Consider the following 16,212-nt stretch of genomic DNA (forward strand, 5'->3'; position numbering starts at 1 on the left):
TGAATTTAAATTGATAATATTCTATGGATTCAAATATTTCCAGGCTATTGTGAATATTCAGTGGTTCATTTCCAATAAGTAGAACAAGTTGTGATTCAAAATGGATCCCCTGAGCTCACTCTCCTGACCCCTAAACTGATCCTCGGAAGTCTCCCGGATTCCTATGGAAATCACACCAGTTATAGCCATTACAAGAGTATTTTGTACTGCCCTGACTTAGTTATCCTGTGCATTTAAGAACCTTTGTGAGGCTACTTACTGTTGTTTCCTCTGTATCCTTCACATTGCCCAGCCCAGTACCATGCACATAGTAGGACCTCAGTGTTGACTAAGTGAATGAATGAATAAATATTAGCAGATTGTTTTAGAACTGAACAAAGAGCCAAGCACTGGGGAAATCCTGAAGCAAAAAGAAGAAAAGAAATTGTGTGTGTGCATGTGTGTGTGTGTGTGTGTGTGTGCGTGCGCGTTGGTATCAGTCATTGTCTATATCTATCTACCTTGTGTTAGGAGTTTACCTGACCCACCACCAACCTAAATTTAGAAAGGGCACTTACTCCTCCATCCCACAGAAGTTTCCCTAACCCCACACTATCCTGCCAAAGATTCCTGAATTATCACAATCCTGTGAGTTCCAGATTACAATGAGATGGGGCTGATATATTTCACATAGGGTATTTGCACTGTCATCTGTGACTTTCATGGAACCAACCTTATATAATCTGTTAACTATATAAAAACTTCACCTTGGTAGCAAAAGTATACAATTAAAAAAAAAAGACAAGGAAGGCATTGTTGTTCTTAAATCGAAGTCAAATTTACCACACTGCTCACAGAAGTATACACAAAAGCATGTCTCTAACAAGCCTGGCTCCTAAGTGGAAATGATGAATGTTTAGATAGAAGTTGTTGCTAGGAGGATTTGAAGTTTGGCGTCTTCTGATTTCCATTACTAATTGACAGCACAGTGTGGTTGCCAAGGTAGAAACCATGGATGAGGCAGGAAAATTGAGCTGTGCAAGTGGCAGGTCTCTCCCAGACAGTGTGACCTTGGATACATGACTTAACCTCTATGTGCCCATGATTCTCCCATCTGTAAAAATGGAAATGTGACCTCACTTATTCTAGGGCTCCAAATAACATTTGTCATGCTCTGAATTTGTCAGAAAGAAAGACCCATTACATACTGAAGTCTGCATCCCCAAAGAGCATTACAAATGATCCCATTAAATCAGTGGCCTGGAAATATCAAGATGTGTCAGGTACAGCATTTATTTACCTGCTTATGGTCTGCCCAAGTGTTTCCACTTGATTGGCATATGGATAATTGTCTAATTGGAACACACTCAATTGTAACCACCAAAGAATGTAATAGTGCATCTGTTTAATGCCACACTCTCAAATGCTAAATTAAAATTGTGCTGCCATCAGCCAATCCAACCAAGAGACTCTTCTGATTAAGTTCTAGCTGCTTATGAACTTCTATAATTGAGGCACTTTAGTACTTAAAAATTCAAACTGGAAAGAATATTATAGAGACTCATAAGTTTCAAGCAAAAAAGACCAGAAAGGCTGACTTAAATGATCTAGTTGTGAACTACCTCCCTATTTTTAAAGGACCTCTAGTCAAATGAACACAGTGGCAGTTTTGAATCACTGTTGTTTTGAATACATAAATATTAGATTGTGAGTTTATACTTTGAAAACAAAAGAACGTTAAATTTGTAGAATGCACAAAACAGTCTAGAGTGTTGATTTTATTTTTCTGATAGTGGCGATTTTGTGCTTATTGTGGTGAAACTTAAGGAATAAATTACATAATTATAAATTCATTGATGGGATTTCCTTAGCCTGTTGAGAAATATTTCTTTTCAGATTAAGGAGGATATCTGGAACTGCTAATTGATGAATCAAAATGTCTTAAATGAAACTGCTGTTTTCCTCAAAAAGTTTTCTATATTCTTATGTTTAGAACAACACATTACCCTAGTAGTTTATCGTTCCTCAGGTGTTTTTGGGGAGGGTTGTTTTTGTTGTTATTTTGGTGGGGGGTTTTTTGTTATTGTTAGATCATGGTTTAATCCCATAGAAGTGGAGAAACAGTAAACTTTTCATCCCTTCATTTATTCATTCATTTAGCACCTATTATATGTTAGAGGTTACCTGATCATTGACCTTAATATTGGTGAATGTAGTCTGGTTGGGGAGACAGATATGAAATGTGATATACCATATTAAGTGCTTTGGGAGCAAGAAGGTAGATGAACTAACTTTGCTTGGGTGATTAGAGAACATTTTACAGAGGAAGAACCCAAGCCTACTGCATTTCGTAGTGTAGTAGCCTTGGACAAGAGCAGCAGGCCAAAGGGGTAAGTGGGAATGAAATCAAGCCTCAATGCCAGTACCCAACCATATACCCAGTGAGGGGTTGTGTCTGGGATGACAGGGCTCTTTTCAATTTTACAAAGGCATCAGCTGAGTTGATCTCAAGCCAAAAGCAACATGTGAGGTGGCGCTTAAAGAATGAGCAGGAATCAGCCAGGCAGAATTCTGAGTGGGAAACTTATAAGTCATGGAAACAGCTGGCATGTCTGGGGAAGGATGGGAAGTTCAGTGGTTTAGATTTTATCTACAGGGGTAGGAGAATTAACAGTATTTTTAATCACGGGAGCACTTCAATCCATGGGAAGTCAACTCTCAGGAGTGTTGGACAAATGGCAGGGGGAACAGGAAGAGCCCAGAGGAAAGGAAATGATAGCCTTTACTACGATAGCTAGGATGGGATGGAGAAAAGGTCAAGGAACCGGCAAAGGGGCTGTGAGGGTGATGAAAGGGCCAGCGTTGACTTCAAGGTTTTAATTCTAGATACCAGGGGAAGAGGCTTAGACTGGGTTGGGGTGGGAAGGGTAGGTATGCTAACGGGCACAGTTGGAAACACAAGAAGTGAAGGTTCTGGTAGGTGGTAAGAAAGAAGCAGAGGCTGTAAAGGATGTGTAGTTAAAGGCATGGGCATGAATAGGATCCCCTAGAGAGAGCGTGTAGTGAGAAGAAAAGAACCTGGAATACTAGTTGGCAATTAGCAAGGCACTGGTGACTGCAGTGAGAACGGATTGAGTAGAGTACTAGGGATTAAAGTCACATTATAGTAGACTGAAGATTAAATAAGCATTACAGGATACGGTGGTTTTCATCCCCAGTTACACATTAGAATAATTACCTGTGAAGGTATTTTAAAGGATCAGTGCCTGTGTCCCACCTCTCAATATTCTGAGTTAATTGGTCTTCTGTCAGGCCCAGAAATAAGTATTTTTTTGAAAAGTTTCCCAGATAGTATTAATGGAGAGTCAGAATTAAGAACCACTGCTCTTGACTATTCTTTTAATAATTATAAATAAACTCCCATAGCTAACAAGCATATGATGAGATGCTTAAAATCACAGGGAATCAAAGAAGTATGAAATTTTTCAAAGATGAAGAGTCTTGATATTCTATTAAACTGGCAACAATTAGAAAGCTGAATAATACCTAGTATTATTATTCAGTGGCACACAGCAGCTCTTACACACCACTGACAGTAGGTAGACTGGCATAACCATCCCGGAGAGCAGCTTTGCCAAATTCACTCTTTGACCTAAGAGTTCTACCACTGGAGACGTATCCCAGGGAAATTCTCCCACAGGGCCATAAGGGAACTTGCACTAGCATGTTCCAGTGCAGGCTTATATACAGCAGGAAGAATTGGGGTAATCTGAATGGCCTTCACTGTGAGAGTGGGTTGGGTAAAATTGGGTGGATGTACTCCATAAGAAGCATGGATTAGATATATAAAATAGTAACATGTATATACCTATGTAACAAACTGCACGTTCTGCACATGTATCCCAGAACTTAACGTATAATAAATAATAATAATAAACAAGCTCAGTAAAATCTCAAGGGAATTTCAGAGTTTCCTTAAATATAGCACATTTTGGGAATAAAAAGAGAAAATCTATTAGGTTTTTAAATAAATTCATTTATTCATTAACAAAAAAATAGTACATGGATGGATTTTTTTTTTTTTTTTTTTTTTTTTTTTGGTATCTCACTCTGACACCAGGCTGGAGTGCAGTGGCGCAAACTCAGCTCACTGCAACTTCCGCCTCCCAGTTCAAGTGATACTTCCACCTCAGCCTCCAGAGTCGCTAGGACTACAAGCACCCATCACCACACCCGGCTAATTTTTGTATTTTTTTTAAATAGAGACGGGGTTTCACCATGTTGGTCAGGATGGACTCGATCTCTTGACCTCATGATCTGCCCACATCGGCCTCCCAAAGTGCTGGGATTACAGGCGTGAGCCACCGCGCCTGGCCAATCTTAAAAACATAATGCTAATTTAAAACATAGTAAAAAATAAGAAACATAGTATCACTTATATAAAAATACATACAGAACAACAACAATATATGTTTTGGAAAAACACATTGAAATAAAAATCTAGACACTATATCATTGAAGTGATTGCCTACACATAAGAAGAAAAGGAAATACTGATGAGAGTGAAGACATTTCATTTAAAAAGTGTGATTCCAAGAATGGATGAGATAAGAGGGAGGCTGAAGGAAGAAAAGAGGTCAAGGGAAAGGGGTGTATATGAGTGTGTGTGCATGCGTGTGTGTTTGTTTTAATAGAAGAAAGAGTTGTAAGTGTGTGGATGAAATAAAGACTCCAATATGCTTCTCCCCCTTATTTATGCACAGTATTGGTAATAGTTGAAAGTTGTGTCCAAGTAGTATTCCTTTCTTTGTTCTTCCCCGATCTTAAATTCATTTGACTTTTTCTCATTACTCATGCAGTATGTGTTTTACAGATATACCAGAAAATTGACAAGCAAAATAGTAAGTTCCATGAACCCACACACCCAGAAACAGCATCCAGATCCTTTCCTATGAATATGCTGCAAAGTTAAATTTTGTAACCTGAATGTATTTTTTGCTGAGCAGTGTTTTGTGAGCTTCTCCTGTGTCATAAGGAGACATTAGTGCAACTTCATTCTAAAGGGCTCATGGTGTCCTGTGATACCGATACACCGTTATTAACGTCCACCTCCCTTCTTCTGGACATCAGTTATTTTTGGTTCTGCCGCCCCAAACGCTGCAATAAACAAACCTAAGCTACCTACCTTGGAAGACGATTTTCTATCCTTCATTTGGCTCATTTTTCAAAAGAGGTTTAAGGATTGGATTTGAAATTGTCTCAGAAAGTAAAATTCACTCAGCATTACCCAAGTCAGAGTACCTGTTCCCTTTGGAACTGTTCTGGGGCCAGTCAGGAATGTGAGTGAAGGAACGGGGCCATTCCCCACTGTCTGGACACAATGTAGGTACTTGTCACTGTGCCAAAGTACAATATGGGCTCCCTGGTTTCTATACTTTAATCAATGATGCACAATTAAATCCCATAAACTGTTAAGGGAGCCAATGTGGAATGTATGCATTACCTCAAATGTGATTGATTATTTCATGGGTAGGTCATGAAATAGGATGCACTGAGCTTTTAGAAAATTTCAAGAAATCACTGTTTATGCTACAGGACCAAAGTAGGTTCTTATATTTATACCCAGTACCCCAGCAGTTAGCAGAACAAGCAAGCCCAAGGGAAAGTGCAGTATGTTTTTCTGAGTACTTCCTACCCTGCAAAATCCCCCCAAACCAGTAGTTTTGGAGATTTAATTTAATCCTTTCAGTTGGTAGGTTTAAGCCTGAGAAATCCAGTGCCAATGTTTCTCCGGGCTTTGATGGTTAGGAACTGGCCAGACAGCTCTGCAGCCAGCTTGTCAAGGCCCTGAAGAAGTAGGCTGGCTATTGGAGACAGGGTCTCTTCACGGCAGGAATCCACTATCATTTCTAGATCATTAGTACAGCAACTGTTATGTACGGTAGCAGAAGAAATGCACTTCTGTCTTTTCAAACTAGTCATTTGTTGTCAAGAAGCTCTGAATAGTCAGAGCTGTTTCCAGGGCCTGTTTTGCAGCTCTTGAATGTATTCTCCAACCTATGTATATATTAACATATAACCATGTCCCAAAGAATTTACACTGTGCAGGGCTGTGCTTTTGGCACACAAAGAAAGCCTTCACATGAGTTACAGTTGATAGGGCAAGGGAAGCTCAAGGCTTACAGAAATCCCTTCAGTGGCCCTGCTTACAAACAGCAGTGTAGGCCATAGCTTAGTGTTTTGACAGTTTATATCGGCAGTTTTCTCAGCTGATATATTGATTGCAGTTTGGACTTCAGTCCTGCTGATCTAATAAAACATCACCATCATAACAGAGAAAGTAAAAGGATCTTTTGTGGTCCCAGCAATTTGGCAAAGTAGCTTTATAGAATTACTGTAAATCTAGCTTTACTGTAATATGTGAAATGAAGCAATATTGGACAAGTTAATTAAATTTTTATTTAATTTTTTCATCTGTCAATGTGTTATATATTAGCACTACCCTATATATTTTTTACAGACAGGCATTTGCTCAAAGGAGTATAATAATGCCTTCACAAATATGAAAACAAGTTTTGCACATCGGTATCACAAATAACATAACAGTGTGTCAAAAACTGCAATGCCCCGATACTTAGTGTGGAAAACACACAAGGTCAACTGAGGTCTGAATTCAGCTTCAAGACATGTAAAAATCTTCTACTTATACTTTTGAATGGGTTTTATGGATATATTTAAATCATCTGACCTTCAATCCTACTTATGCTAAATATCCTTTAATTTCACAGCAATTGCTAACCATCCAGGAGGAATTAAACAACAAAAAGTCAGAATTGGAACAAGCAAAGGAAGAGCAGTCACATACACAAGCGTTACTAAAAGTCCTCCAGGAACAAGTAAGTGAATGAAACAGCTCTGATTTATGAATCAGTTCAAACGCCCCAATGCATACCTCCCTCGTGCGTCACCCGTGCAAACATTCACTGAAAGTAATCTGCAGTGCAATTAGCCTGAACCCTGTCAAACCTCCTAGCAGCTTTGCTATGCAGAATTTATCATCTCATTCTCAGCATCACTGTCCTCACTCCTGTACCTGTTTAGATTGCCCAAGCCTGCCAGTGTTGTGTGAAAGTTTCTTCCAGACAACCAAATTTTGATAAAGTTTCAAAATATTGGCTATGAGTTATGTTTCAAAGTTTCAAAGTAAGCAGCTGGTTTCCTCTTAAGTCTAACAGTGAGGAAAATGAGTTTAGCATAACCCATGAGACTCCTGAAGACACATGAACAAGGACTGATTCATAGCAACACTTAAAATATATCTTCCCGGTGCATCAGGGTACTTATCTAACCATGGTGAGCAACAGACCTTTTATATGAAGTTTGTAAATCTGATCATTTCATTCTGGCTTTCTTTGATACTAAAGTGTGGCCTAACATTGATAAGTGGATTGGAAAGTATTGTCTTACAGCAGGGTAAGACGGAGCACTCGGCAGGCAGCAGAGTGAAATCTAAGCCCACTATCTACATGAGAGGAGTCAGGAGAGCTCTTGAAATGCCTTCCTATTTCTGGCCTTCACTTGCTGCCAACAATATATGAATGGTAATTTGAAGAAAAAAGTTGCATACAGTAGCCCCAACCCTCTGTGGGTAATGAAATGCAGGTTGTTTTAAATTTTTCACCCATACATCCTGGATTTATATTGTATAAATAACCTTACACTGTATAAATAACTTCAAAGGTGACATTTGAGAATATATGAAGTCAGCTCTATGTCACTTTATGAGTGATTTTTTTTAATGCTTTGGGGTCCAGAAAATATCTTTTTAGTTATTTTCTCCTAAAGGTATGATTGATTTGTGAGGGGAAATTAAAGATATTGGTTTATAAACTTTTATAGCTTTGGAAGAAAATACTTCATAAAACTAATAATTATCTTTATGTGATGAATATAGGTTCAGTAACATGTACTGAGGCCGACACTATGATTTCAGATATAACAGATTGAAGTGAAAAATGTAGTTGACTAAATTCACAATGGCCTGTAGTTGAGGAGATCTGAAATCACTGCCCCTTCCACTGTTATAATATGAAAAGACTCCCAGCGTTTTGGAACTGAGTTGGTCCAAATTTGTTCCAAATCAACCAGATATAGCTCTGAGCTTTTGTTTTTTCTGCTCTCTCACCCTGATTTTTTTTCTTTTAGATAGCTTCCACTGGAATGGGGAAGGGTGAATTTCTCTTTCCTCTAAATGACTCAAATCTTTTATTTGATTTTAAGTCCAAACCATAGTCATAAAACTAGATTCTGGGTTTTGCAGAAGGTATTGATATGTCTTGTTATGGCATGCATTTTTAAAGAGCAAAGCACACAGTCATGGGTGAAACATCACACTTCACTCTCCATTATTAAAAAAAGAACGTGAAGAGGGTTTGAAACAACTAAAATCATTAAAGACCTAGAAAATACGATTGAGAAGGAAGAATTTTGAATCTGCAATATTAATTTAAATGGGATAGCTCTTTCCAAGCAAAGACACCAAGAACCTTTAAGCCTGAGACACCAAATATATTTGGGTGCTGGTACCATTACCAACCTGTCCAAGAGCCCCTCACTTGCTACCCCTTGGTGGTTCTTGCAAAAGGGCCCTGCAGTGTACAGGCTCCTTCCAGGCCCCTGCACCCACACACAGATGTGCACGGACAGCCACACCTCTCACCTCCACTGACCATTGCCTTTGAGGCTTTCTTTGGATTTGTGTAGAATAACTACATGTGCAAACAGTTTCAGCGGCCACATAGATGTGGCCTAAACAAATGGACAGATGCAGGGAAAGATACACCCTTCTCTGAAGATTTAGGATGTTGCTATTAATGGGATTGCCCCTTGCTGGGAATCCTGACAAGAAAGGATAGGTCTTGGGGGCAGACCTTTCCCACCCTCAGGCCCCACCCCTCCAGGGAAGGACAGGCCACTCCCTAAGCTCTCAGTCTTCCCATATGCAAAGATGCAGCTTCTCTAGGTCCCTCCAGGCCCCTCTGACTCCTGCCTTTCATCTCCTTTGCAATGAGGATAGCGTTCTACATCTGGAGCTTGTTCACAAACCTAAGTTTCATCAGACAAGATGTGCAGCCCTACCTGGGGGAGAGTAGCAGCTAAAGGAGAGAAGAACAGGGAGCTGAGGGAACAACAAAGCAGCAGCTGTCCTGAGCTGCAGCTCCAAGGAAGGAGAGGGGCGACATGCAGCGGGAGGGGTTTCCTCCCATGGTTCTGGCTACGGAGCACAGCGGAGTGAACAATGCCAAGAGACAGGGAGTGAGGGAGAGTAAACAGGAGCAGAAACAGCGAGGGCAGAGTTAGAGGACATCATAGAATAGGAAGAATGGAGTTTATTTAAAAGGGAGGAGAGCAACTGGCACATTTATGTTGCTGAACACATAAAGGTGGAACAGACATTCACAAAATAGTCCTTTACTTCTGCTGAGAAAGAGCAAGACCTTCTGAGCTAACCCCACTCTAACTCATGGGAGCACAAACTACAGGACCTAAGGTGGGATGAGCAGAGGGGCTGATGAAGAAGATGATGATGAGGGACACCTATAGTAAGAAACCTTCAGCTAGGAAAAGGGCGAGGGGATTTTAGAAAGTCCTTTTGTGTCCTGTGATAATAGGTAGTATTCCTATCACTGTAGCACACCTCTGCCTTGTCATATACGCCATACATTGCCCATGTTCCCCTGTCTGTCATGTGTAGAAACATCAATGATGTTGCCCTGAAGAACAGTGGGCAGATTTTTTTCTTAAGTGGGTGTGATACAGAAATGAGCCAAAGAGGCTTTGGTCCATGATCAACTACTTGATCCTCAGTTTCTTCATGTTACCATTCCTTTGGCAAAACCCCTCCTTTGGCATAGAGTAGGTAGGGCTTTTTGGCTAGGAGTTTAAGACTGGTTTTAAAAATCTAAAGACGCTTTCATTTTCATATGCACAAATAGAAGGAGCCAGTGTTCTGAATCAAACACATTGGTGGTATGTGTGCATTGATTTTCTTTCGACTCTTAAGTATTTTTTCCTACCATGAATACTTTGTATTAGGCATAAAAAAAATAATGGAGGAGATGCTGCTTCCTAAGCCAGGAAAAAATACTGGCAAAACAGCTGCAAGCCCGCTCACCTCTTCCTTTACTGTCAGATTCTAAATGTCTGTTTTGAGTCAAGATAGGATAAAATGCCAATTAAAGGGTTTCTGAAACCTCCCGATAACCGATTTCTCCTAAGCCTCTGAGAAAGAGAAGTGTTTTCAAATGTTCACAGTTAAAAATCTCATTTGAGAAATATCGTTTCTTCTAATGCTTCAGTGGCCAAGGAGATGTCATCCAAACTCTTTCTCTACCAAAGAAGCAGCTGTCTTTAGGCCTCCAGAGATGTCAGTCATTCAAACATATTCTCAAGGAAGACACGTCTAGTAGCACAGCAGCATGTTAAAAGCGGCTAAAAATGCATCAGTCACGAACAATCGTTAATATAACATCATTTTGCTGGTGGCAACTTGCAAACACTGCAGGGTTTAAATTAATAGCAATCCAACTAGGAAATGAAATCATTTATTATTCTTAAGAACCAATTTTATACATTTTATGCCTATGGAACTGCTTTCTAATCTTATTATTTAAAAAATAATGACCAAGACCCATTTATTCTTTTGCCAGGCATCAAGCTTCATAAAATATTGGTCTCAAACTGGCTCCAATAAGGCTCATGAGAAATATGTGCTCCATCTGTTTTACCTCATTGGAAGTTTTATAAAATGCAACCTCAGATAAATCAGTTAACAAGATGATATATTTAAGAGATTTGCTTGCTTATTCATTATTTTGTTTTATGTTGTTTTTCCTTAAAATTTGCAGTTAAAAGGTACCAAGGAATTGGTCGAGACCAATGGCCACAGCCATGAGGATTCAAATGTAGGTATCACAAACCTGGCATTTGCTCTTCTTGCTTGATGTTGGTTGAACATATGGGAATGTGGCACTTGATCTACAACTTGGAGGAAATCAGAAGCTCTGCCTCTCAGCAATTTAAGATTAATATATAGGGTTTGGCAAGAAAATGTGGTTGACAGGCACTGCTATTGTTAGCCTAGTTTATCAAATGCCAATTTAGAAGTATGGGGGCTAATCCCCACCATCAAAAAATCTAATCTCAGTGAGTCTGTTTGAGCTCTTAATATTTCCAAAACTGTGACTGATGATATAGTGGGAGGGAAATGGAAAGAGACCCAACAGGGTAATCAATTGTTCACTGCATGTATATTCATTAAGTTTGCCTGCCAGTGAAGGTGGTACTTAAATGATTGACATGCTGAAAAGATCTCAGAGCAAACCCCTTCTCTCAGAATAGCCCTTGAAATTGCACCTCTTTTCTGTTCCTCATCAAGAACAGTAGCACGGTGCATCCATCTTCTTGATAGAGAATAATGTGTGATGGTACAAGATCTCAGTTACACCATGACTTCCTGTCTTAGTTTTCCTTGAATATCCAATTGTCAGAATGGAAACAAGTATTCTTTTTGGCTTGAAAGTTCTTTAGTCACAGATGGAATATTATACCATGTAGATCATTGCCTCTCCATATGTTTGATGATTTTGTCTTTTTAAAATCTCTCTGATATCTGTATGTATTTGATCATCCTCATCATAGAAAATGCTTACTAAGCAGTTCTTTTCACAGAACACAGAATTAGACATGATAATGAATGCCTGATTACACTGGAGCTAGGAGAAATTATATATTTCTTGTTCACTTTTGTTTTAATTATATACAACAGAGAGCCTAATATTCAGAGCATCAAAAAAAAAAAAAAAATCCCACTTAATCATTACTGTTCCTACCCAGCAGACATTTAACATATCATGTTTATTGAGGACTTATATGTTCATAGGTGCTCTGCTAAGTTCCAGGAGGACAGAAATGGGGTTAACAAAGAAATATATGACTTGTTGTCTGCCCTCAGGGAACTTATAACAGAGCTAACGAATTAAGAAACACATGATATACAGGAGGTGATAAGCATGCAGGAAGTTGAGGCAGCTATGATGTGATATAGTCTGAAATCCAGACTTTGCTGCTTATCAACTGTGTCAGCTTGACAAGTTATTTAACCTCTCTGAGCTTCCTTTTCTCACTTGTAAAAAGAATGGCAAAGCCTATCTAAAAAACATGTCATAATATTGTAATGAGCTAAGGCCTGGTAAAACCTTAAGGTGGTTACCTGTATGATTTCTTTGTGCTAGATAATCAAGAAAGCCTTCCTGGATCTGTGAGACTTGGGTTTGGCTTTAGGGAGTGAACAGGATTGAGAAAGTGGAAAGCCAGAGGAGGAAACCGTTCATACAGAGCTCCCCATAGGCAATGTCGTGTGACATAATTTGTCTTTCCACTCTAATATTCATGACCCCCATCCTTACCCTAAAGCCCTTCTTCAGCATCCTATCTTTGAGGGACACGTGGCTGCCACATTCTCAACCAAGACCTTCATATTCACTCCACATAGGGCCAGTCCCCCTGTGGCTTCCAGGGAAGCTGCTCTCTGTGCCAGTAAGCCAAACAAAGTGGCAGTGGGCCCCCATTTTCTAGTTTGTGAAATGGGGATGATATCTCCTACCTTGCCTTCCTTTTTTTTTTCTTTTTTTTTATGAAAGAAAGAAAGAGAAAGAGAAAGGGAGAGAGAGAACAGTCTTTCTCTATTGCCCAAGCTGGAATGCAATCTAAAAATAGGTATTAAAAACCTCTTTTATGCCGATAATTGTACTTAACAGTGGAGACAGGAAGGAATAAGGGAAGAAAGTAACAAACAAACAGCCAACCAATATTTCATTTAAATCTGTGAAATGCTATGCAAATGCTGAAGAGTGATTTACTTCCATTTATGTGGTCACTTTCAAAATAGGTATAATGTGATACTGAAAAAAAATGTGTGTTCTGTAGACCTAGGGTGAAGAATTCTATAGATATTCGCTGAGTTTACTTGTTCCAGGTCTGAGTTCAAATCATAAATGTCCCTGTTAATTTTCTATCTCGTTGATCCGTCGAATATTAACAATGTGGCGTCAAAGTCTCCCGCTATTATTGTGTGGGAGTCCAGGTCTCTTTATAAGTCATGAAGTACTTGTCTTATGTATCTGGGTGTTCCTGTACTGGGTGCATATATATTTATGATCATTGACTCCTGTTGTTACATTGATCCTTTTACCATTATGTAATGTCCTTCTTTGTTTCTTTTAGTCTTTGCTACTATTAAAGTCTATTTTGTCAGAGACGAAAGTTACAACTCCTGGTTTTTTTTTTTTTCTCTCCATTTGGTTGGTGAGTCACCTTTTGTTTTGAGTCTTTGTGTGTCCTTGCTTATGAGATGGATCTGGATGCAGCATGCCAATGGGTTTTGACTTTTTATTCAATTTGTGTGTCTGTGTCTTTGATTAGGGCGTTTAATCCATTTAAATTTAGGATTAATATTGATATTTGTGAGTTTAATATTGTCATTTAATGCTAGCTGGCTACTTTGCCCATTAGTTGATATAGATTCTTCATTATGAAGATACTCTTTACCTTTTGGTAAGTTTTTGGGATGACTGATACTGGTTGTTCCTTTCTGTGTGTAGTGCTTCTTTCAGAAGCTCTGTAAAGCAGGCCTGGTGGTGATGAAATCTCTGAGTGCTTGCTTGTTCGTGAAAAATTTTATTTTTCCTTCATTTATGAAGCTTAGTATGGCTGGATATGAAATTCTGGGTTGAAAACTCTTTTCTGTGAGGTTATTGAATATTGACCCCCCTTCTCTTCTAGTTTGTAGGGTTTCTGCTAAGAGATCTGCTGTGAGTCTGATACGCTTCCCTTTATGGGTAACCTGACCTTTCTCTCTAGAATTTTCTCTTTTATTTCAACCCTGGTGAATCTAACGATTATGTGTCTTGGGGTTGCTCTTCTTGAGGAATATCTTTGTGGTGTTCTCTGTATTACCTGGAGTTGAGTATTGTCCTGTCTTACTAGGTTAGGAAAGTTTTCCTGTATAATATCCTGAAGAATATTTTCCAGCTTGGATTCTTTCTCTTCAGGACATTCAGGTACACCTATCAAATGTAAATTAAGTCTTTTCACATAGTCCCATATTTCTTGGAGACTTTGCTCATTCCTTTTTACTTTTTCTTCTCTAAACTTGTCTTCTCGTTTCATTTCAATAAGTTGGTCTTTGACCTCTGATATCCTTTCTTCTGCTTGATCAATTCGGGTGTTAAAACCTGTGCATATTTCACGGAGTTCTCATATTGTATTCTTCAGTTCCATTAATTCACTTATATTCCTCTCTAAAATGTCTATTTTTGTTAGGATTTCATCAAACCTTTTCCCAAGGCTCTTAGTTTCTTTACATTGGGCTAGAACGTGTTCTTTTAACTCACAGAAGTTTCTTATTATCCACCTTCTGAAGCCTAATTCTGTTATTGGAATGCACTCATTCTCCATCAGGCCTTGTTCGCTTGTTGATCAGGAACTGTGATCCCCTGTAGAAGGAGAGGCATTCTGATTTTGGGTATTCTCAGCCTTTTTATGCTGGTAACACAGTAACATAGGCCCTTTTTGAAAAATTTTAAAAGTTATTACCATTCAATGGAAAAAGTAAAGGGAGATAATCTTTGCAGTCTTTGTCCCTTCAGTCGGAAAGTTTTCAGCTTTTTAAGATACCCATTTAGAGTCTATGATGTAGGCTTTGTAATCAACTCAAAGAAATGACTGTTGAGAGATGGGGGTTCTGACCCAGTAGGAGGGAAGAGCAGCACCTTGACCCAGGGTGGGGGAGATATTTGTGAAGTGACAGAGCCTGACAGTCCTTGCCAGTCACTGCAGGCCGCCACCTCCCTTCCTAGGCAGACGGCTGGTCTAATCTCAATCACTGCCTGTTGTGTCAGGGTTTCCCGGTTGGTGGATTATTCACTCATCCTCTTTTCTGTCTGAACTTTGTCTCTTTTTGGCAGTTTCCCCAGTACCTCTACTAGGGCATGTGAAAAAGAAGAAATAAAAATCAATTATTTTGCTCTCACATTAGAAGCACTAGCAAAATATTTTGCAAATGTATTCTTAAATGTCTGAAATGAAGTCTACATCTCATCTGAAGTTGCCACCAGCCTTGTGGTGGTCAAAAGTGATGAGACCTTCATATCAGACTGAGACGATTTGAATCCATTTTGATTACTGAGTAGACGTGTGACTGAGGCAAGTTATTTGAACTTTCTGAACTTCACTTTCCTCATTTGTGTGTTAAGTGAAGCCATGTACATTAACAGTGAGCCTAACATATTCAACAAGTATTAATTATCTTTATGCATCAATAGCATTTAATATAGGATGGGTGTAGAGGTTCATGCCTGTATTCCCGGCACTTTGGGAGGCTGACATGGGCAGATCTCTTGAGCCTAGGAATTCAAGACCAGGTTGGGCAATATGGTAAGACCTCATCTCTACGAAAACATAAAAATTAGCCAGGTGTGATGATGCGCACCAGTAGTACCAGCTACTTGGGAGGCTGAAGCAGGAGGATCACTTGAGCCCAGGAGGCAGAGGTTGCAGTGAGCAGAGATCACACCACTGCACTCCAGCCTGGGTGACAGAGCAAGACCCTGTCTCAAAAACAAAAAAGTATTTAATATAGTTGAAAGGACTTTGGCAGGATACATTTTAAGGCACACAAAGTTTAAAGCCTCAGGCCCAAAGCCTATTGAGTGAGACAAATAAATTATTTTTCTTTACAATTATTTACATCTGGGGGCAGGAATTTTATGCACTATCATTTATTAATAACAGTTATACAGTGGACTGGCGCCAGCTTAGCTGGGTGTTCTTGTGAGAGCTGACAATTTTTTTTAAAAAGTGCTTTACTATAAAAGTAAAAAACAAAGTATGCTTGAAGCTTGCAAATTATAGAAAAGAGTACAAAGGTAAGGGAAAAAAAAAAAAAAAAAAAAACCTAGGTATCTCATCACTCAGATAACCACCATGAACATTTTATTTTCATTTTTTCCAGTCATGTACATGTATATGACCAGAGGGAAAAACCCATAAATAAATACTGTCATCTTGTCTTCAGTTTTGTACCTTTTTGATTTTTCATTATATCATAAATATTTTTCTTGTCACCAAATGTTCCTCAAAGACATTATTCTTAATGGCTGTATGATGTAGATA

General features: G+C 39.0%; 1 protein-coding gene across 15 annotated transcripts in view; it reads left to right on the forward strand.

Annotated features, from left to right (window-relative positions):
• Window positions 1-16,212, forward strand: part of ENOX1 (ecto-NOX disulfide-thiol exchanger 1) — a 619,252-nt gene that overhangs the window by 525,462 nt on the left and 77,578 nt on the right. For 14 of the 15 annotated variants that reach the window (XM_032294769.1, XM_032294762.1, XM_032294766.1 and 11 more), the window contains 2 exons: window positions 6,768-6,875; window positions 10,887-10,943. In XM_032294769.1, coding sequence (XP_032150660.1) covers window positions 6,768-6,875; window positions 10,887-10,943 — 165 coding nt within the window. The remainder of the gene's footprint in view (window positions 1-6,767; window positions 6,876-10,886; window positions 10,944-16,212) is intronic. The other variant, XM_032294765.1, reaches the window with a different exon arrangement.

The sequence above is a fragment of the Sapajus apella genome, unplaced genomic scaffold (assembly GCF_009761245.1).
Source record: "Sapajus apella isolate SASKATOON/1434 unplaced genomic scaffold, GSC_monkey_1.0 scaffold32, whole genome shotgun sequence".
Lineage (NCBI taxonomy): Eukaryota > Metazoa > Chordata > Mammalia > Primates > Cebidae > Sapajus > Sapajus apella.